Consider the following 22,796-nt stretch of genomic DNA (forward strand, 5'->3'; position numbering starts at 1 on the left):
TAATCTATAGAATGCAGAAACTAAAAGAGTTGCAAATACCCAAATACATTTCAGCTTTTGGACTGCCCTTGTAGGTGAGCTCAGTCTGATATATGATAGGCTCAAAAAGTTATTTCTGTAATGACACATCTGAGTTAAAACCTCTAGAAGACATGTACAGGGATGGATCAAAGAGCAAGCTATTTGAGCTGTTGTCTATTCTCCTTGTTTTATAAACTGTGGTTTATATATATTTTCAGAGGGGTCTTGCCTGGTAATGGAGGAGAATGAACGCGCAAAGTCGAGGATCTTTCACTTCCTGTTCCCATTACAATATTCTATATAGATATTGGAGATAAAGTGTATCACATTTTCACAGGGCCACCATCAGGGCCCAATCTTGGGTTGATGAGTGAGACTGTACTAATGATAAGCCATAGAGATAAATGTCTCTGCTGTTTACTTCATCCACAGCAGTGTATTCAGCAATGTTTGGACCTATAAAGGCTTCGGACAAGCAGCCATCTTTCAACAATAATTAATATAGAATCTCTATATAGCAGATTTTTATGTGTAGCTCACATTGCCCATCCCCATAATCTATATTTTCTTTCTCCTCTTGCTATCCCACCTCCACATTCTATTCTTTTTCAGACCCCTCCTCATATCATCTCCCATTTATTTTTTTTTCCCAATGTCTTCCCTACATTTACACACATATTTTTTACTCAGTCGTTCATCTTCTACCTCTATATTTCAATTATTTTCACTCGGTTTCAGATCCTAAATCTATAGCTATGATCCCCTCTGCTTATTATTTTATTCAGATCTTTCCAATCAATTATTTTCAATCAATTTGTCTTGCTCCACTTTCTCCCTAGAGCACTTATCCCTCTACCACTGCATAATCTCTTCTTCCCTTCCAGTCTATTTTCTCCTCTACATCTATATTCAATGGAAGCACGCACACACGCCTATTGAAGTTGTCTGTATTTTAACCCCAAACACCTGACTGCCATTTGTAGGTGTTTTCCTTCTTCCTTTAATTTTGCATGCTCTTGCCCACATATAATATTCCCTTCCACATAGCTCAAAGTCCATATATTGACTGTCTTGTATGTACAGGACCTTTAACAAGGTGACTTCTGAGATGTGTAAAATCTCATCAACTGGCTTCCCACATATAGGGTAATTCACTAAAGTACACATTTTTGAATAGTCATTCATAAATTTCAAATATAAGGCCATACTTGTAAAAATGTTACATGTCATCTATGTTTCAGTTCAGCAATAATAGCAACAATCACATTGTTTTATTTACCTTGCCAGCTGCTTGCTTTGTAAAGGATTCCACCAAAGCTTCTACTCCATAATCTGTAAGGATTGAAGTGTTGTACACAAATTTACCATAGTCATATTCATCTTTTGAAATCTGAAATAAATCTGGCATAAGTGGATGCCAGTGATACAATTGGTTGAACTCTACAGCAATCCGATTCCGGTACTGGAACTGAACCCCAAACAGCAATTGTGGATCAAACTTTAACTTTAAGTAGTAGCCACTTAGATGTTGCACATAATCTTCAATGACAATTTTGATTGTCTCTCCTGCATACATAAAACAGAAGAAGGTTATGTTAGGGATTAGCATATAGATTTTTAATTTTTGGAACTATGCACGTAAATTAAAAATTTAAGTCACAATAGTTGAATTGACCAGACAATTGACTAAAAGATTTTTCTAATTTGGCTCATTTGGCCTAATTTTGAATTTCCGTTTGAATTACCAGCATTTTTCATTTTAGTTAATAACCTTATAAATGTATAGAAAATTGTTTGTTCAAAATAATAAAATCTGCAGTTTGCCCACAAAAATGTCAATGGCAAATTGTACCTATGTAAGTACAATGTAAATTTAAGGCAACAATAGTTAAACTGAACACAGAATCGACTTGGAGACTTTCTCTAATTTAGCTATATTGGCCTAAAATGTTTTAAATCACCTTGAATTCCTAGTAATTCTCACTTCAGTGAATAACCCTGTAAGTGTATAAAAAAATGGATCAAGACTTTTGCAAGAAATGAAAGGATCACTATAGTCAACATATAAAAGCAAGAAAGACAGGTGCCCTAGCCTTCTTTCTTGTTTTTATATGAACTTGCCCCTAATAAAAATAAATTTGAGCCCTTTTTATGATTAAAACTTACCTCTGTTCCAGCGCCGAACTCCTCGCCATGCACCCTTTTTCGTCAAAATGATGAAATCGCAGGGCCCAATCAGATGCTACTCTTTGAAAAGCGCCATTGCGCTCTGCTGCGCATACGCGGCTTTGCACTGCACCAATCAGGTTCTTTATAGAGCAGCACTGAATGCCGCTCTATGAAAGAACTGAGCGCTCTACCGCGCATGTGCGCGGTATGCGCATTCACAAGCTGAGCTTGTATATGTCTGTATACTAACACACACATTTTAAATAAATATTGTTAAACATACACACACTCTATCTATCTATCTATATCAACGTATCTCTGTGTATCGCCAGCGCCTCCTATCTCCTGTATGCTGATAGCACGTTTGATGTATTCACCTAAGAGTGAAGACGTCAAACGTGAAGATGAATGTGAATTATGCCTTCATCAACTCGGAAGTCAGTCTGGTGGCAGTCTGGGTGACTGCAACTGGAGGTGTTCCTAGGTTCCAATGTAAACACTGTATTTTCTGCAGGGAGATATAGTTCTCACATGAACAACCTCATTAAGCTGAAGTTGTTCAGGAGACTATAGTGTCCCTTTAATATCTCTCGTGGTTTTATCACTTATTGTCTGGTTATTTTAATGATCATCATTCAATCTCTGAATGTTATCTTTGTCAATAGAACAAAGTAATCAGCCAATCCAATGCTGTCACATAAGAAAGCATCGGAAAGCTATTGGCTCCTCATAATAATATATGTGAATATTTAAAGACACCTACTTAAATACAGTATTTTCGAATATTTAAAGGCACAGCTGTAAGTAATATGCTAAAATGTAGCTTATTAACTCATAAACATGTATTTTTTGACTGTCTAAAACTATAATTAATTTAAAATTTAAAGATACAGATCTCAATTATTTATCATAACATTTATAGAAACAGACTCACCAATATATGATCGTAATACTTAAAGGCACAGAATTTGATATGCTAAAACTCAACTGGTTACCTCCTAAACATCCCTCAATACCTTTGATGACAGTCCACTAGTAAATTCTAAAACCATAATTAATTTTAAACTTGGAGGCACCTATATTAGTATGTATCGGAACATTAATATACCTACATTGGAATGGAATTTAGGTTTAGCAGATTAGTCCTTTTATCAGACCCTCGTCCCCTCACTCACCTACCTCGCTCTCCCATGCAGTGTCTCTCACTTACTCCACAAGGACGCTGTGTTGGAGCACGACCCCCCCAGGCAGCGCTGTCAGTTCAATCACCCACACAGACCGCTCACGTTCATGCGAACAGCACCTCTGTTTGCACGAACGCCACTTACCAGAAACAGAAGTAAGAACTCCATGCGTACAAACACCACCTCTGTTCATGCGAACACTCCGTTCGTACTGGCCCTATCTCCCGAACACAGCACGAACAGAAGTCTGTTCATGAAAACGCTGCTGTTTCCAAGTGCAACCACACAGAAGGAAGAATTTCAGGGAAATCAAAGGGCGCACACGCGCCGTCACAGCCTTTTAAAGGTGGAGACCAGGGTGGAAGCTCAATTAACACGACCACCCACTTTCCCTATTTAAGTCGCACACACCCTTCACTCTTCGCTCATTTGTACTGTGCTCCTGATTGTGTAAAGACGGTCAGAAACTCTCCTGTTGCATCCTGATCCCATTGCTGATCCTGATTTTGACCCTTGCCTGTATCATCGCTTCTGAACCTGTGCCGCCTGTCCTGACCTTTGGCTTCCCTGACTATTCTTGGTTCTGTGCCTTCAGCATCTATCTGCATCTTGGGCTCCGTCCACTAAACTATGTTCCTGACACCTTTGTTTCAGCAGCAAGTTTTGATACCTCTATAACAACTTAAATTGTTCTCTGTAAGTAATTCATCTGTGTTTTTATTAATAGTAACTATTAGTATGAAGGAGATACAGGGAAGAATATATAAAGGTAAATAACAAATTGCATGGATGTTATAAGTATAAAACATTGATTACATGTTGCTACATTCTTGCAACAAAATGTTTGAATATCCTTTAATATGTAGGAATGCACTTTGTAATATTTACATAGAGGAGCTTTCAATGTTTATAGTATTAGATTGTTACATTTAAATGTTGGTGTATATATTTTTTTGTTTTGTTTTCAATTTGTATTTGTATTATTTTGTAGTGCTATGCTGCCAGTTAGGTACTTGGAGTGACAGTTTAGTGAAGTCATATCTTTGTCATTCATGGGCAGTCTTAGGCTCAGACCATATGTACAGGTGGGGCATTTTCTCTGAACATCTTTGCATGCCTTCAGGTATATGCTGGTGGGTTGTAAACCTTTTTCATATATATATATATATATATATATATATATATATATATATATATATATATATATATATATATATATATAAACAAAGTGAAAATACCGGCACTCAAGGTATATATATATATATATATATATATATGGTGGAGAGGAGTGTTTTTTTATTCAGTATAGTTCAAGTACGTTGTACGAGACATTGTACGAGGAACTGAATACTGATGAAAATTGCAAGTCTTTGTTTGCTGCTGCATACCACCTTACATGTGTTTTAATGCCCATACGTGGAGAATAAATTGCATACTATTGATTTTATTATTTTGTCCAAAGTCATTGTTTTTCTCTGCATCACTTACTATTCCGGAGTGCAAGGACAGCACCTTGAGTAGTGAACAAGGAATAGGGATGAACCAAGATTTAAGGTACTGAGAAAACGCTTCAAGGGCATTACACTTCCCACACTGAGAGTCATGAGAAGATTGCAACGAACTGGTATATTTATATTTATTACAATGATCACAAATTTAACATGCTGTGCAATTTTGGGCGCCTATACTAAAGAAGGATATTATGTATTAGAAAAAGTGCAGAGGTGGGCTACAAAATTAATAAGGAGAATGGACAATTGTAAATTGTAAATATAAAGAAAAGCTAACAAATTAAAATGTGTTTAGTTTAAAAACATGGTATCTAAGAGTGGATAAGATAACATTATACAAATATATTTGTGGCCAAAATAAACCATTGTCTGAAAATGTATTCATAAACAGGACTTTATATTATGTAATTGATATAAAGTTCAAGAAAGGAGAGTGAGTCTAAGGCAAAGGAAAGGTTTTCCTCCTGTAAGTACACTAAGGATGTGGAATTATCTGCCTGAAGAGGTAGTTTTATCAGAGTCTGTACATATTTTTAAACTGCAACTGGATGAATTCTTGCAAACACTTGATATTCAGGGATATACTTAGGACCACTATAGGCACCCAGATCACTTCAGCTTAATTAAGTGGTCTGGGTGTCAGGTCCATCTAGGATTAACCCTGCCTGCTGTTTACATATGGGTTAATCCAGCCTCTAGTGGCTGTCTCATTGACAGCCGCTATAGGCGCTTCAGCGCTTCTCATTGTGATTTTCCTATGGACTGGCTGAATGCGCGCGCGGCTCTTGCCGCGCATGCGCATTCAGCCGATGAGGTTGGAAGGAGGAGGAGAGACTCCAGTGCCGAGGGAGCCCGGCGCTGGAGAAAGGCGCTGGAGTCTGTCGAACGCCTTTTCCGCATCCAGGGAAAGGATCAGAGAAGGTGTTCGGGACTTCCCCGCCCACCACATAAGATCTACCTGCCTGTCTGGTCTTTTCGTATAGTTGTCTGTTGGGTACAAAGCCGACTTGGTCTGCGTGTATGAGTTTCGGCAAGAGCAGGTTTAACCTGTTTGCCAGCAGCTTGGCATAGATCCGTCGAAGTTTATCAGTGAAATAGGGCGGTAGTTTGCGACAAGCGCCAGGTCTCTATCTGGCTTCGGGATCAGTACAATGTTAGCTGTCGTGAGGTCTGGGGAGGGGGCCTCTCCCGTTGTCCAGTGTGTGTACATGTTTGTCAAGTGTGGCACCAGTTCTTCTCTATAGGTTTTGTAATAGGCCCCATCAAAGCCGTCTGGGCCTGGGGCTTTGTTTCCCTTCAGTGCAGCTATGGCCCTATCCACCTCTTCCGCGTCTATCGGGTCCCCCAGGGGGGCAACCAGTTCCGCTCGAGGTAGTGGGAGATCTATTGCCTCTAGAAACCTCGCCACTGCTGTGGTGTGCAGTGCTTGTCAGGGTGGGAGAGTGATTATACACTGTCATGAAGAATCTGGTGAATTCCTCATTGATGTCGGTCGGGCTTGTGAGTATCTGCCCTTTGTCATTTCTAATGGCGTGGATCGTAGGCGCTTTAGTTTGGGGTCTGAGGGCCTTCGCCAGTAGGTAGTCCATTTTATTGGACTTTTCATAGAACAGTCCTTACTAGCGTCTTGCCTATGTCCTCCAACATGAGTTCTGTAATGAGCCGTCTGAGTTCTGTCAGTTCCTTAGTCGTGGTCTGGGTGACCATCTGTTTGTGTTGCATTTCCGTTTTACGCAATTGTGTTTGTAGTGCTGTGAGTGTCTCGTATTTCTTTTGTTTTCGTCGTGTCGCTATTTTTATGAGGAGACCGCAAATCACCGCTTTATGGGCCGCCCATAGGGTCGTTGGTGTTATGTCCAGTGTATCGTTCGTTTGGAAGTAGTGCCCAATCTCCTTTCGGAGATCCTCCTGTGTTTGTGTATCCCTCAACAGGGAGGCATTGAGTCTCCATTGCCATTGCGTGTGGTTACCGGGTGCTTTTAATGTTATTGCGATATCTGCATGATCCGACCACGTGATCAGATTGATTCGTGAGGTTTTTATCCATTGCATTCCCATGCTATTTGTAAGGAAGAGGTCTATGCGTGAATAAGATTTGTGAGCCGCGGAGAAGAAGATGAAGTCCCTCTCTCCCGGGTGGTGCAATCTCCATGGGTCAAGCAGTCCCGTGTGTTGGATGAATGAGTGGAGGAGTTTATCCTTGCCCCCCTATTGTGAGATTGGGGTAACTGTTGTCCACCCCCTCTGTCCGACGCTGGACAGGGCATAGCATTAAGGTCCCCCCCTAGAATAAGTATGCCTCTCGGGAGGTTCTTCCCTATGAGTTCCAGATCTCTCCAGAATTGTGGGGTTGGAGTATTTGGGCCATATACGTTAATAAGGTGATATGTATTGTTGAACATTGTCCCTGAGAGTACCACGTACCGTCCCTCTCTGTCCGTTTGCACCCCAGTGACTCGCATGGGGCAGTTCTTGTGCATGAGTATTTCTACCCCATTTCTTTTACATGTCGCCCTAGATGTGCAAGTTCTCGTATAGATATGGTTCGTGAGTTGTATCTTAGAGGTGCGAGGTATCTGGGACTCTTGAATAAAAGCTATAGTGGCCTTCTGTCTCTGGATTTCTCTAAGTAACAGCCTGCGTTTGTTCGAGGTGTTTAGGCCGTTTACATTTAATGAGGTCAAGAGGAGGTCCATGTTTTGGAGTGTGTGTTGTGTTTCCTTTAAGCTGTGGCGTACTCACAGGAGGTGAGTGGCGTACTCACACTTTGCTGCTGTATTCTATGGTGTTTCTCTCTCTCTCTCACACAGAAACAAAATGCATCTCTTACACACTCAATGCACCCCTTACAGACACACACTGCATTCAATTGCATACACAGAAACACACCTTGCATCCCTTACACACACACACACACACACACACACACACAGAAACATACAATGCATCCACTATACACACACTACATCCCTTACACAAATTGGTATCCCTATACACTACATTCTATAAGAACACACACACATTACACCCTCTACAATAGCACATCCCTAACACATACACTCCACTCCCTGTGAGAGAACTCATGGGTGGGCCATGTAGGCGGATTTATGGGTGGGCATTGTAGGCATACTCACGGTCAAGCTCTGGGGGCCCAGACCTTGAGCTGTGTAAGGGTCCCCAAAAAATGGAGCTGCTTCCTGTTTGTTAATTGTTGTGAGCACTGTTACAAACAGTCTCCAGAGAGCCTCTTCTACACCAGACCTGTGGAGCAAGACTGAGCCCACCATCAGCCTCTTGTCCTCATCTGGTGGTAAGTAGGCAATCCAATATATTATTAGTGGCACTAATCTCTAATTTACCTCACATTAAATGGATACTATAGTTACCAGAAGCACGACAGCTTAATGTAGTGGTTCTGGTGTCTATAGCCTGTGCCTGTAGGCTTTTTAATGAAAACACACTGTCTTTTCAGATAAAAGACACTTTGTGCAGACTGGCATTGGCCCATATGGCAGAGCATATGGGCGGGGCATTGTGATGTCACATGGTGGGCAGGACATATGGGGGGGCGGCAACATTTTTTTTGCCTACGGCGGCAAAAATCCTTGCACTGGACCTGTGCAGGTAAGGTTTCAAATGATCGTACATAGCTTTATATATCATAAAAACAACAAGTAAATCATCCACACATATACTAGATGGCACCATAATTAGTATAATGAATGTTCCTTCCCTCCTTGTTATACTTTATGGATGTGGAAATTTAGCGGATAACAGTATGTCATCCACTGCAATTCAAAAGCTGTGGATAACATCACAGAATTGTCAGGTGCAATGACGGGTTTACACATTGTTCTTTAAAAAAAATTGAAGAAAAACAAACTATCAATAACATAATTTAATGTCACAATGTATGAAAAGACTTGGAATAATGTAACTGTACTCACCTATAAGAATAAGTCTTGTTGTTTGAAACAGCTGTTCATCGTTCCATGTGGGATGCTCGGTTTTCAAAACATCACATACTCTGTTGTGCTCTCGAAGCCAAAGTGTTGCATACATCATCAATCCAGGAAGAAGGCCAAAAACTTCTTGTCCCATTGCATACCGTTTCTCTTTGGGAATGTTTTCTGGATATATCATGTGAACTGGAGCTTCAGCCACTGTTGGTGGATATATATCTCCATTTATTATCTGAAGTACAAACAGACCCACAAAAAAACAAAGTTTTATCTTTCTGTAAAGTAGGATATTAGTGCATCTGGCACAAGGGGTGATCTCCAATACTCATTGCATATGCACATGTTTGACTCAATCAAGCAAAGTCATTAATCATACTCAAAATGACTGAGTTTACTATCTTATGAAATAAAAAAAAATATTGATTTAGAAATTACTCAAGTGTTTGATAAGTGTTTCCCTCTAGTGACAGGGACCATGGAACAATTTAAAGCAAATGGTCAATTGACTTACCTGATATTTCAGTTTCCCATCCTTGAAAAGTCGAAGCATATGTTGACGTTCCAGATTATCTCCATATACGTGACTTAGATCAACCTAAAGATAAAGCAAGTTGTTATTTGTAGCATTTACAGGATAACTGTTCATATAAGTAAATAAAAATTACTTCTATGAAATATTGCATACTGATGCTGAGCTTCTTTACAAACATTTCATAAATAAATTCAAGTCCTGGGGTTTAATTGAGAAGTATAGTGATAAATAACTTCTGGTCAAATAAATATTTAAAAAAAATACAGATGCTCAGTAATGCAATGCTTTTCTGTTTTTGCCAAACAAAGGAGAACTCACTTAACTCTTTTAGTCCCCTTTCCGTTCCGCAAATTGGTGACTTTTTCATACACTCTCTCTCTACATATATACTGTATATCTCGCTCTCTTCCATTTTGAACAGATCTGAACGAGCAGAAGGAAACATGCACTACCATTTTTTTTTTTAAATCTTGTTATTTAAAAAAAAAAAAAGTTGTTTTTAACATTAAAACAGTTAATTGTAGGCTATGAACATGAATGGGACCAGTCCGCCTTAAGGATTGACAGGTCTTGAATGCACATCATGCTGTCAGTCCATCCTCTAGGCTAGCCCAGTGAGGGCAAACCCTGCAGGGAGCACTGTTTTAGTGACCTTTGCAGGGTCCTAATACCCTGGGCATAGCACATTGTAGGGACAGCCCCCCAAGAGGTACACCAGGGAACAAGATTGGGACAGGACATGAAAATTGGGACTGTCCTGCCAAAATTAGGACCTGGGAGGCCTGATAACGTGTGCAGCGTTTTATATCCTTTGTTCAGCAATTGTGCGTGTTTTTGTCTTTTTGTTTTTGTCTTTGTTTATACTTTGCATTGCATTATATCATGATAATATGGTTATAAATATGTATTTTTTTCAATACTTGTTAGAATATTTGTGACTTTTAGCAAAAAAAAATTACATTTGATATTCTATTCACAGTATCCAAGAGAGAGCATAAGAGCTGTGTTATATACTGTGGTATATATTATGTTGAAAAATGCTTTTTTGTTACGATAGGGCAGATTCTTAGTAATATTGTTCATCTTCAATAGTAATAGTTGTTATTTTTGCTAATGTTGCACATATGTTGCACATGTGTGTAAGTGTGTGTGTGTTTTTGTATGCTGGATATAGGCCTTCATGCATAACCTGTAATTCTTGGATGGGAATGCACGCATTCTTAATAAGTTTTTTTTTTTTTTTACTCTTTCCTTCTAGCAACATCATCTGCACTGTTTGCTTGTTTTTTTTTCTCTCTCTCTCCCCCCTCACTCTGTGGTCTTCACACAAGATATTTATGACCCTCTGCAAGAATGGTGTCTATTTTATATCAAACCTGTGTCTTATCTGCACTCATGTCGCTTTAACCCCTGTATTACAACTCAACTTTGAATCCTCTGTGTCGTCTTGCTCGGAAATGCTTTAGACTTGAAAAAAAGGAGGTTCTCCCGAAAGCGTGTCATTACAAAATTCTGTTAGTCCAATAAAACAGGTATTACAAGATACAAATTTGTTCTGTTTTTAAAATCTGCATCACTGGACTAATACGGCTAAAATCTCTCTCTCTCTCTCTCTCTCTCTCTCTATATATATATATATATATATTTATTTATTTTTTTTCTTTTTTTTTTTTTTTCAGAAACCTACATATTTAACCTTTAAAAATGTTCATTTGTGTGATTTCTTCAGTTAAAAACACTAAAAGATTGGATGAAGTTCACTCAGTTTTGACTGATTTTTTTTACTTACGCCGTGACCAAGTCCCTTAGTGAAGCCACGTCCCATTCTTCCATATGTCTTGAAGAACTGGTGTGTAAAATGCTGAGCAAAGAAGGCAAACAGAAGATTGGTACCCTGCGGGTCAGGAATAAATGTTTCCCTCTTGAAAAAGGTCTCTACTATCAAGTTTGGATCTGGGAGTTCCTTTTTTCCTGAATGTTAAAAAAAGAGCCTTACTATGCATAAACCATGTGTTACTTAGATACTTAATAAAAAAAATTATCAATGATCTTCATTATCAAAGCTGGAAAAATAAAACTGTATTTTTTCATGTTACATCAAAATGGCAATAATCAAGATATAATGCATAACTATCAGAACTTGAGATTATGATCTTATTAATAAACGTTCTACATCTCTATGAAATGTGTAAACTAAACATTTAATTTATCACAACCAGATGTAGTGTCAGGGTATTTATATCGGCAGACATTTTGTGCTATGATAGAAATTAAAAGTGTATATTCCGAGTCAATCTGAACAGACCAGACTCCATTTTGTTATTTTCAAGTTAACAAAAGACACAAGATTTCTATCCCTTCTGTAAAACTAACCACTTTGCCAGAGCTAAAGGAATGCATAGTATAAACAAACCAAGTGATAAGTAGACTGTCTAATTGCTAATGGAATAGAATAAATTCTAAACCCAGACATTTGTGACAGAGAAGATTAAATAATTTAATTTTACTTTCAATAATGTATAGAGTCCCATTGTAAGTTTAGGGGTCATACTTAGTTATAACTGTCATATTAGAAATTATAGCAGAATTTGCCAGACACATAGTCTGGACAAAACTTAAAGATCTATTTGATCTGACAGAAAACTTAAATTATAGACAACTATAAAGATAAACTAAATGACGTCAAAATAGCCTCCAGGAAAAGTTAACTCTTCCCTGGATAGGTATGTTTAGTGGGACAAGACTGCCCTCTATAGACCAAATACTTAAATTGTTATTTGGAAGGTAACCACACACCCCAGTTTTCTATTGGTCTACCACCTAGTGACGAACAGAGAATCTTTTCCTTTAAAAGTTAAGACAAAGGGAAGAGAGAGGTATGCAAGGAGGTATGCAGAAAGAAAGCAGAGGAAGCAGGCTAAGTCAGGAGACAGAGAAAGAGACCCATGACATTCAGTTCCTGAGACTACCTACTAATCTGATGAAAATATCTACTTAACTGGTAATTATACTGGCTTAATTTAATTAATCTTAATTAATTAAATTTATTCTAATAGCATGATATATGACTGGATAAATCACGATCAGATTTCGATATTTAGAAATCTTAGTTAACTAAGAAGTATATATTATTAAACTTTCTATTCTGCAGATAGAATGAATAATGATGTATTTATGTGACATATCACATGTTAGCATATCGTGATATTTATCCAGGTGTATTGATTTGCTCTAAAATAAGATAAAATATCTGTTTAGGCAAGTTAAAATTCAGCTTGTAGAATTTGGTAGATTTCTCTTATTGGATGGTTCCAGGAAGTGACTAATGAACTGGTTTAATTGTTATTTGATTTAAAATGACATGAGAATAGATCTTAATTACCTAGGAGGTCTAGCCAGCATTGAAAGGGTTATTCTAACTGTCAGCTAAAGTTTTTATGGCTTTACGCTGCAGCTCTGTCTCTATGTGAAACTTTCTTAGTCTCTGTGAAGCCCATCATAAATCTTCTTGACAGCTAATGTTGTAGATTCTAGACTGTGTTAAGCCATTGAATTGTGTATTGCCATTAATTGCATACTCATATTATACTGAATATTCATTGATTATTGTCAGGCATGTTACATATTATTATTATTATTAAAAATGTCATAATAAATTGTATCTATTTTTATAACAAATTGTGATTTTATTTATATGGAATACATTTCACTTACACGATAACGATCTTTGGGATCTGAGAATTGAAATAGTGGGCAATTCTCAACTGTTTCCTATTATTATCCCATAAATATCCCCACAGTAGACATGTACAAACTAAAGGCAAACAGAGTTTTGCTCAAACAAGCCTACAGTAGTCAAAATGTTACATTCTCTACAGTGATATTATGGAGATTATATTAAAGAGTTACTACAAACACAATCACCACTTCACTGATTTTAGGTGGTCATGGTTCCTAAAGTCATCATGTGCTGCATTTTGCTTTAAAACTCTACACATGCATGTCAGGATCGGGACAGGGATCCAACACGCAGAGTACAAACAGTAGCCAGATACGTATACCGGACCTTAGAATGGCCGGACTAACGTAAGTAGTACAGTATAGAATGGTCAAAGACAAGCCGAGATCGAGGGTAACAGAAGACAGGTAAGCGAGAGACAAGCCGAATCAAGGGTAACAGAGATAAGCAGAGTAAGGTAAACAAGCCGGGTCAAAACCAAAAGGGATAATAGAATACACAAGCACTGAGTGACTAGAACAAGCTAGAACCACGACAGGGCAATGAGCTAATGAAAGAAGCTCTGTTAAATACCCTGTTCAGAGCAGTAACCACGCCTCCAAGGCGTCCTGATTGGTCCTGCAGCCATTGACTGACAGGTTGTTCCGGGGGAGTGTCCTGATGACTACTTCCTGCCTAGATGCTGTAAAAGGCAGTCACTCCCTCGCGGCCGGCCTAGCATGACCGGATAGACCGCGGGGAAGGGAGCCATCAGACCGTCTGGATGGAGGAACAGCTAAGTCTCTACCTCTTTCGGAGGTAGAGACCACAGGTACCCTGACAATGCAGTGTTTAACTACTCTGCTGCCAGTTATGTAACTGCAATGTGAACAGCATTATTGGGGCATCAGTAGTCAACCCAGAACAAGAGTTCTGGATGAATTTGATGCTTATATAACTGCTATTGTCAGCACACAGAGGATGCTGATGACAGACTGCCAATGGCGGCATGGCCCCTCTCTGTGCCCTTCCCTCGGTCTAGTTCTCCTGACATCCCTTCCCCTCGGGTGAGGGTGAGTGATGTTAGTGGAGGTTTTGGCTGCAGGGAGAACTCGGTGCTGGAAGGGAAGGTGAGGAGAGTTTTAGCTTTATTTATTAATTTTTTTGTTTCTTTTGCTTGTTTTTTTGGGATGGTGGATGAGGATGGAAGGGTTATAATAACCCTTATGTTTCAAACACGTCTTTTGCTTTGGGAGAGGGGCGGGTGCGCCCACAGAGGCACAAAGATTGAGCACGTAGGGGATCCCAACCTAGCCCTACGGAGACTCAACCTGTGGATGAAACACCCTCCACCACTCCTACCCCATAGACTACTCCCCACTATATCCCCAACCGCACCAGATGTGAAGCTCCCCACACACTACTGGCCTTAATTGGAAGCCCAGTAGCTTCACCCCTAAACTCCTGACCCGGCTGGTCCGGGAAGCGGGGCCCATAGACAGCACATGGACATCCTCATGGTACAAGAAACACACTTCACCACACACAAGCACACTCAACTGCAGACCCCTCAGGCCGATTTCTTACAATCACTGGGAAAATAGGGACCAACAGCTATTCTTTTTGCTCTATCTACGCGCCCACCTATCCAGATCCCGACTTCTGGCAAAGACTCTCAGCACACATAGCAACACTGGCCTCCCCTCTCCCAGGCAACTACCACCAGCATAGGCATAATCTTGTGGTCAGATCACGCCGACATAACCATAACCTTGCGCATCTGTAACGGAGCTCCGTGTACTCCGACCGAGTACCCTGCGTTGATGGATGCTCCTAGCGCTCTCAGAGGACTCCAAGCACGGCAGACGACACCACAACCACCGTAGCTTAACTGGAGCCGCGCCGTCTTCCTTCCACCCTGGATCGGCTTCTGTCCTCCAGGACCGTGTGGGGAAGACCTCTCCTCCAGGAGAGTGTATCCGGAACAAGCTCTTAAAAGAGCTAAGTGATTAAGCTCAGGGGAATATGCAGAGCATAGCAATCCCCAGTGTGATACAGCAATTCCATCCAATAACGAGACAAGGCTACGTTTTGAAGGGTCAAGAAGAACTGAGGTCTGGGACACCCAGCCTGCTTTTTATTACAAAAAGGTACACACAGGACACTCCCAGGGAGAGGTTGAAATTAACCAATCACATACATGGTACCACCCCCACATCTCCTCCCCTCAGATAAACATATAACATAATTATAGCATACAGTAAAAGTACAGTTTTCACACATACACTGTAGCTTTAAAACTATACATTCAATCTCCATAAAAATTACATATTTGAACTCAGCACACTTCAAACATAAACACTTCCAAAAATCAGCCAAATCCCTCCAGTTGATCAAAAGTTAGCTGGAGGTCCCTTTATGACCGACCGCAAGCACAGTTTCCTGCCCAAAACAGTTCCATAGATTTGGGATGTGCGGCCGGTCAATTTCATGCCGAAACGAACGGGACTTAGTCTCTTAGTCTCGAACGGGACTTAGTCTCTGGAGCTGAAAAACGAAGTGTAGGAGAAGGTAAGGGTCAGCGGTGTTCGGTAAAATGTGTAGCCGATTTCAGTTCCACAGAATCTTTAGCATACACCGCTGACCGCATTCGAATGAACAAAGATGGCCGCCGCCACGTGCAATTAACCTGCAGTAACCTCACAGCCTGGGAGGTAAATTGCCTGCACACTTTAACTTCTGGGTGGTCCGCCTGTGTGGTACTTGGTTCAGTAAGCCCTATTTACTGAACCAAGTGGGAGAGAGCCAGGGGCAAGTTATTTTACAGGTCTGGGGACATAGTCTTAAAGGGGTATTGTTCAGCAAAGTCACAATATGTCCCCAGACGGTTCTTAAAGGGCCATACACACCCAATACAAGTTAATACGTTTTCAGGGGCACAATCTTCCAGGGGCCATAGTCATGAGGAAGGAGGCTGGCAAATAGGCTTCTCCACAATCCAGGGAAGCAGGGCAATTTTCCATTTAAAGGGCCAGTTACAAATAGCGATTTGTAACAGCATCCTAAACCTACTGCGACCCTAGACCTGGAAACAGCTACTGGTAAATTTCTAAATAAAATTAGATCCTAAAAAAATTATATTAATTGAATATTTATTTACAGTGTGTGTATATAATGAATGCAGTGTGTGTATGAATGCGGTGTGTGTGTGTGTATGAATGCAGTGTGTGTGTGTGTATGAATGCAGTATGTGTGTGTGTATGAATGCAGTGTGTGTGTGTGTATGAATGCAGTGTGTGTGTGTATGAGTGTAGTGTGTGTATCAGTGCAGTGTGTGTGTATATAATGAATGCAGTGTGTGTGTATGAGTGCAGTGTGTGTGTATGAATGCAGTGTGTGTATGAGTGCAGTGTGTGTATATAATGAATGCAGTGCAGTGTGTGTGTTTATGAGTGCAGTGTGTGTGTATGAATGCAGTGTCTGTATGAGTGCAATGTGTGTGTGTGTGTGTGTGTGTGTGTGTATATGAATGCAGTGTGTATAATATTTTTTATTTTATTTTTTTCGTCCCCCCTCCCTGCTTGTTAGTTGGCCAGGGAGGGGGCTCTCACTCCCTGGTGGTTCAGTGATGTGCACTGTGTAGGAGGGGGGCTGGCAGAGAGCTGTAACTTACCTTTCCTGCAGCTCCTGTCAGCTCCCTTCTCTCTCCTCCGGTCCGTGCAGCTCCCAGGTCAGCTCCCTCTGCAAGTCTCGCGGCCGCGCAGAGCGTTGCCACGGTAACCCGTGGCAACGCTCTGACCCCGCGGCTCTCGCGAGACTTGCAGAGGGAGCTGACCTGTATTATACAAATATATTCAGGGCCAATACAACCCATTGTGTGGAAATCTATTCACAAACCGGATTTTTCATAGGACACGAGGTCATGCTGGAAGAGAGAAGATTCGTCTAAGACAAAGGAAAGTTTTTTTTACTGTAAGAACAATAAGGATCTGGAATTATCTGCCTGAAGAAGTGGTTTTATCAGAGTCCATACAGATGTTCAAACAGCTACTAGATGCATACTCGCAAAAACAACATATTTAAGGATATAATCTTTCAATGTAGGGTAATAACTGCTTGATCCAAGGATAAATCCGACTGCCATTCTGGGGTCAAGAAGGAATTTTTTTCTTAGCTTGTTGCAAAATTGTGCTTCAAACTGGGTTTTTTGCCTTCTTTTGGATCAACAGCAAAAAACAAATGTGAGGAAGGCTGAACTTGATGGACGCAAGTCTCTTTTCAGCTATGTAACTATGTAACTAATACTATGTAAGTCAGGAGCTATTAACAGTTTAATTATTATTATTATTATTGCCATTTATATAGCGCCAACAGATTACGTAGCGCTTTACAAAATTATGAGAGGGGATTTAACTATAAATAGGACAATTACAAATAAACGTACGGGAACAATAGGTTTAAGAGGACCCTGCTCAGTCGAGCCTACATTCTATAGGAGGTGGGGTGTAAAACACATTAGGATTTAGGATTTAAATCCTAAATCCTTTTATGAAGAAGTGGTTTTTAACGATTTTTTGAAGGAGTGGAGGTGACTGGGTGAGCATCTAACGGAGGAGGGAAGCGAGTTCCACAGGAACGGTGCAGCCCTCGAGAAATCTTGAAGGCGAGCATCAGAGGTGGGAATACGGACAGAAGATAAGTCTTCAGCAGATCAAGAGGGCCTAGACGGGACATACTTGTGTATAAGGGAGGATAGATAGGTGGGAGCAGCATTATGTAAAGTTGGGAGCACGTAAGACCACTGAGAAGCAGATTACAGTAGTCAAGGCGAGAAAGGTCAGTGGACTGGACCAACACCTTAGTCGCATCTGGCGTTAAGTAGGGGCGGATGCGCGCAATGTTTTTGAGATGGAAATGACAGGATTTGGTGATAGATTGAACATGAGGCTTGAAGGAGAGGTCGGAGTCAAAGAGAACACCTAGGCAGCGAGCCTGCGTGGTGGAGCTCATGGTAGCACCGTTGACTTGGAGGAAAACAGACACAGGAGTAACAACACTTGAGGGAGGAAAGACCAGAATTTCAGTTTTGGTCAAGTTTAGTTTAAGGAAGTGTGCAGCCATCCAGTTAGAAATAGCAGAGAGGCAGTCAGATACACTAGTCAAGAGGGACGGGGAGAGATCAGGAGAGGACAGGTAGATTTGTGTGTCATCTGCATAAAAATGATATCAGAAGCCAAAGGAGCTAATGAGTTTACCAAGGTAGGCAGTATAGATAGAGAACAGTAGGGGACCAAGGACTGAACCTTGGGGGACACCAACAGAGAGGAGTTGGGGAGAAGAAGCAGAGCCAGAGAAAGAAACACTGAAAAAGCACTGGGAGAGGTAGGAGGAGCGCCAGGAGAGACCAATATCTTGTAGACCGATATTGCGGAGGATGAGAAGAAGCTGTTGATGATCAACAGTGTCAAAAGCCACAGACAGGTCAAGGAGAATTAGGATAGAGTAGTGACCCTGAGATTTTGCAGCGAGTAGATCATTGGATACTTTGGTCAGTGCCGTTTCCACAGAGTGCTTGGCGCGGAAACCAAGACGAAGCGGGTCTAGCAGAGAGTTGGACTCGCATAGACTATTCATTCAAGGATCTTGGATGCAAAAGGCAGTAGCGAGATAGGACGATAGTTGGATGGGGAGTTAGGGTCAAGATTGGGCTTCTTTAGAATTGGGGTTACAGTTGCATGTTTGAAGGGTGATGGAAATATACCAAAGATTGAGAATTTTAGTGAGAGGTGGAGAAAGAGAACAAGACAGAGTACGGATGAGATGCGAGGGAATTGAATCTAGGGAGCAGATGGTGGGGCGGGAGGACTGGAGCAGAGCAGAAACCTCTTCCTATTCGCCCTATCCCTAGAACCCTTACTAGAAGCAATACGGTCTAACCAGGACATTGAAGGCATTAACATTAGGAGCCAGCCCTACAAAGTCTGACATCCTATTAACCCTGACGAACGCAGACACCTCCATAACCCATCTAATAAACCTGATTCACTCTTACTCCCTTATTGCGGGGTGTAAACTGAATGTCACAAAATCAGAACTCCTCCCGATTCACATCCCTAACCCCGACCTCACACGCCTCAAAGCGAAATTCCCCCTGCGCATATGCGAGACAGCCATCGATTACCTGGGCATAAAACTCACCGCTGACATATAAGCCATATACCACACAAACTACGCTCCAATACTTGAAAAGGCGTACGCATACCTCCAGACATGGACCTCACTGGGGATCTCATGGCTAGGACGCGTCGCCTCTGTTAAAATGAACCTCCTACCCTGATTTCTATGTATCTTCCAAACCCTACCTGTGGCATTTCGAACAACGGACATAACTTTGCTACAAAAAGCCATAACTTTATCTGGAACAACCACAAACCCAGAGTACGAAGGGAAACACTCTATGTCCCCAGGAGGTCGGGTGGTCTGGGTCTCCCCAATCTATTACACTACCTTTATGCAGCACATCTCACAAATACAAATGTGGCCCCTGCCACCCATGAAAAAACGATGGGTAGACATAGAACATTCAAGCTTCGGATGGGACCACCCCTCACTCTACATGTGGACCCCCAGACCACACCGACCACTCACCCCCCCTCTCCCGACGGCACCCACCATCCCCCAATTAAATTCACCTTAAATACGACCTCTCCTCCTACCTTTCTCCAATGACCCCTGTGCTACGGAACAGACTTTCTCCCAGGACTCACGGCACAACACTTTGCTCAATTCGAGAGGATAGGAATCTCGAGACTGGGCCACCTATACACTAACGATCAATTCATCCCCTACGCTGACATCCCCGAAGCCAATTCTCTCTTGACATTCGATTACTTTCGTTACATGCAACTTCAAAGCCTCACAGCAACGCCATGCATACAACAGGCAGGTAAATCACCACTTACCAGCTTTGAAAGAGATTGTACAATAGCCCCAACTAGGAAAAGCCAAATATCGGACATATACCTCACAATTGCGACCCACGCGACCCATGTCTACCTTCCGTACATCACGGGATGGGAGGCAGACCTAGGAGTCCCTGAGGACATGGGAGACTGAGCAGACATTTGGGAGGCCATATCGTCCCTCACAATTTGCGTGACACATAAAGAACAGGCCTACAAGATGCTCTTCTGGTGGTACCTCACTCCCCTAAGACTGGCCTGTTTGCACAAAATGCCCACATATCTTTGCTGGAAACAGTGCGGAAGCAGAGGAACATTTCTCCACTGTTGGTGGACATGCCCCAAGATCAAACCACTATAGCAATATGTTACATCACTCCTTACCAGAATACTGACCAACCCATGTCCCTTAGACCCGTGGGCACTACTCCTATCCAAAACACTAGACACATTCACCAAAGCCGAAAATAAATTAATAGCACGAGTAGCCCTGGGCACACGCAGAGCAATAGAAGAGGTCTGGTCCTCCCCAAACATCCCCATACCGCAGGTGATACTCAAGAAAATACAGGAACACATAGACATGGATAGACTCACGGCCCAAATCCATGAGACTCCCAAGACATTTCACAAAATTTGGGACCCCTGGCTCGAAGGGGACACTTCGCTTCCCTGGTAAACAAACACCCCCCCCCACAACACACACCACCAACAAACCCAAACAAGCCAGACTTCCAGAAGACGACCCCACCGCATCTCCCCCACCAAACAACCGTAATTCCCAAAATCCATCCCACCAACCCTTAACACTTAACACTTTTTCTAAATATTGGGGTATATTCACTAGACTTAGTAGGGGACATTTTAAATAGCGTTAAGTGGAAAGATAGCTGAGTTGTAAAATTCTGCTATTTTTATATGAAATTTCCTTGTCAGACTACTGAACCTTGAATTGGTTAACAGGGTAAAGTTAAGGGGATTATTAGTTAAAGGCTACAGCTGCAGAAGATCACATTTGGTTCCACTGTTGACAGCTAGGAACAGAAAACTGAAACTAGAGTAAGTATCAAAACTGAGCACTGCTTAAATGTCACGGCCTGCCTAAAAGCTGGTCATGTGCATCACTGTATGGTCACAGTCTAATAATATTTTACTTGATCCTTCTAGTAGGATAATGTGACATGTTACAAGGCACAGTTCTTTCAACGAATATGACAATCGGTTCAGTGTACTCCAAAGGCCTCCACTATCACCAAATCTCAATCATTTGGTATGTGGTGAGACAGAAATTCACAGCAGGCATTGACAAATTTGTACCAACAGCAACCTTACAATAAATATGGACCACTACCGCTCACTCACCCCATGCACACAAAGATTTTTGGACAGGTGGTGCTCCCAGATGTCTCCCAACTCCCCGAATCCCTGTACTGCCAGTGTCACAGACCACGTGGAGTTACACTCCAAAGAGGCAATGTACAGCTTTATGGGGGGAACTCTGACTTGATACTGTTTATTTTATAGGGAAATGGTCTAGGGTTGTAAGCATGGGTGAATTACATGAGGCAGGGAAGTGCTATACAGGACGAGGTTTGTAAACTAATGAGTTCAAAAAATGATCTTGTATATCCCAATGGTATATAAGATACAATGTGTGTTACACAATAATAGACAGTTCTGGCAGTGTACTCTACAAGATAGCTCTGCATATATACCAGCAGCATTAAATAAACAGGAATAATCTGAAATGGAGGCTTGCTTAAAAAAAAAAAAAAAAAGTATATTTAAATACTGCGGAGTAAAATGCCATGCTAGTTTAGACAATAAGTTCACAAAGTGCATTAATGAAGTACCACAAATATGTAGCCTACATCCTTATGTTTGTAAAAAAACTAAACAAGAAACAACACAAAATGTGAAAAAGATATACAAAGAAATATGAAAGAAAAACAACAGACTTTAGTTATATTTAATGCAGATGAGAAGTCCCTTTTGAAAAGGTTTTCCACAGTTTTATTAAAGTATATGTTTGCCAAAATCTAAAGTGAACAAAAATATCAAAACATAATAGAATTTTTAACATTTCTTTTATTTTTTTAAAGGGTTCAATCACTCCCAAATACAGATATAAACATTCTGTCTCGCAGGTACTATCTGCCAGATAATGGTTGGAATGTGGTTTCTGAGTTGCTCCCGATGAGTGAATATGGCGACTGGATGCCAAGCTATCAATGGTATTCCACACAAAATAGCTGAGCCCACAGGTCGCCAGACTTGAACGGGTACGCGTGCAGACCGGAGGCTTTGAATGACCTCTTGTCTGCACACATAGCCGTTAAAGTTTGGTTGCACCCTGAGCCACATACTGCATACTGCGACCCCGCTGCTACTGCCGTGAAGTCAAGAGACGGGTCTACTTATTTCACTGTGGGATACCATCGGTAGTTTGGCGTCCAGCTGTCATATTCACCCAACGGGAGCAACTCAGAAATCACATTACAACTGTGATATTGGTGATAGTATCTGCCAGCTTGAATTATTATGCTATTATCATTTTACTATATTTTTTAGTTATTGTGAAATGTATCCCTCCCACCTTAGCATATGGCAGGGGGGGGGGGGGGGAATCTGCAGCCCTCCAGATGTTTTGGACTACATCTCCCTTGATGCTTTGCTAGCATTGTGGCCATAAGAGCATTATGGGAGATGTAGTCCAAAACATCTGGAGGGCCGCAGA

At 41.2% G+C, this 22,796-nt stretch overlaps 1 protein-coding gene across 1 annotated transcript in view; it reads right to left on the bottom strand.

The window, feature by feature from the left end:
• PTGS1 (prostaglandin-endoperoxide synthase 1) overlaps positions 1-22,796 on the bottom strand; it is a 139,143-nt gene that overhangs the window by 13,902 nt on the left and 102,445 nt on the right. Inside the window, exons 6-9 of the mRNA XM_063432333.1 lie at positions 11,169-11,350; positions 9,359-9,442; positions 8,833-9,079; positions 1,301-1,587 (exon numbers count right to left, since the gene is read on the bottom strand). Of these exons, the coding sequence (XP_063288403.1) occupies positions 1,301-1,587; positions 8,833-9,079; positions 9,359-9,442; positions 11,169-11,350 (800 nt within the window). The remainder of the gene's footprint in view (positions 1-1,300; positions 1,588-8,832; positions 9,080-9,358; positions 9,443-11,168; positions 11,351-22,796) is intronic.

The sequence above is a fragment of the Pelobates fuscus genome, chromosome 9 (assembly GCF_036172605.1).
Source record: "Pelobates fuscus isolate aPelFus1 chromosome 9, aPelFus1.pri, whole genome shotgun sequence".
In the NCBI taxonomy this organism is placed as follows: domain Eukaryota; kingdom Metazoa; phylum Chordata; class Amphibia; order Anura; family Pelobatidae; genus Pelobates; species Pelobates fuscus.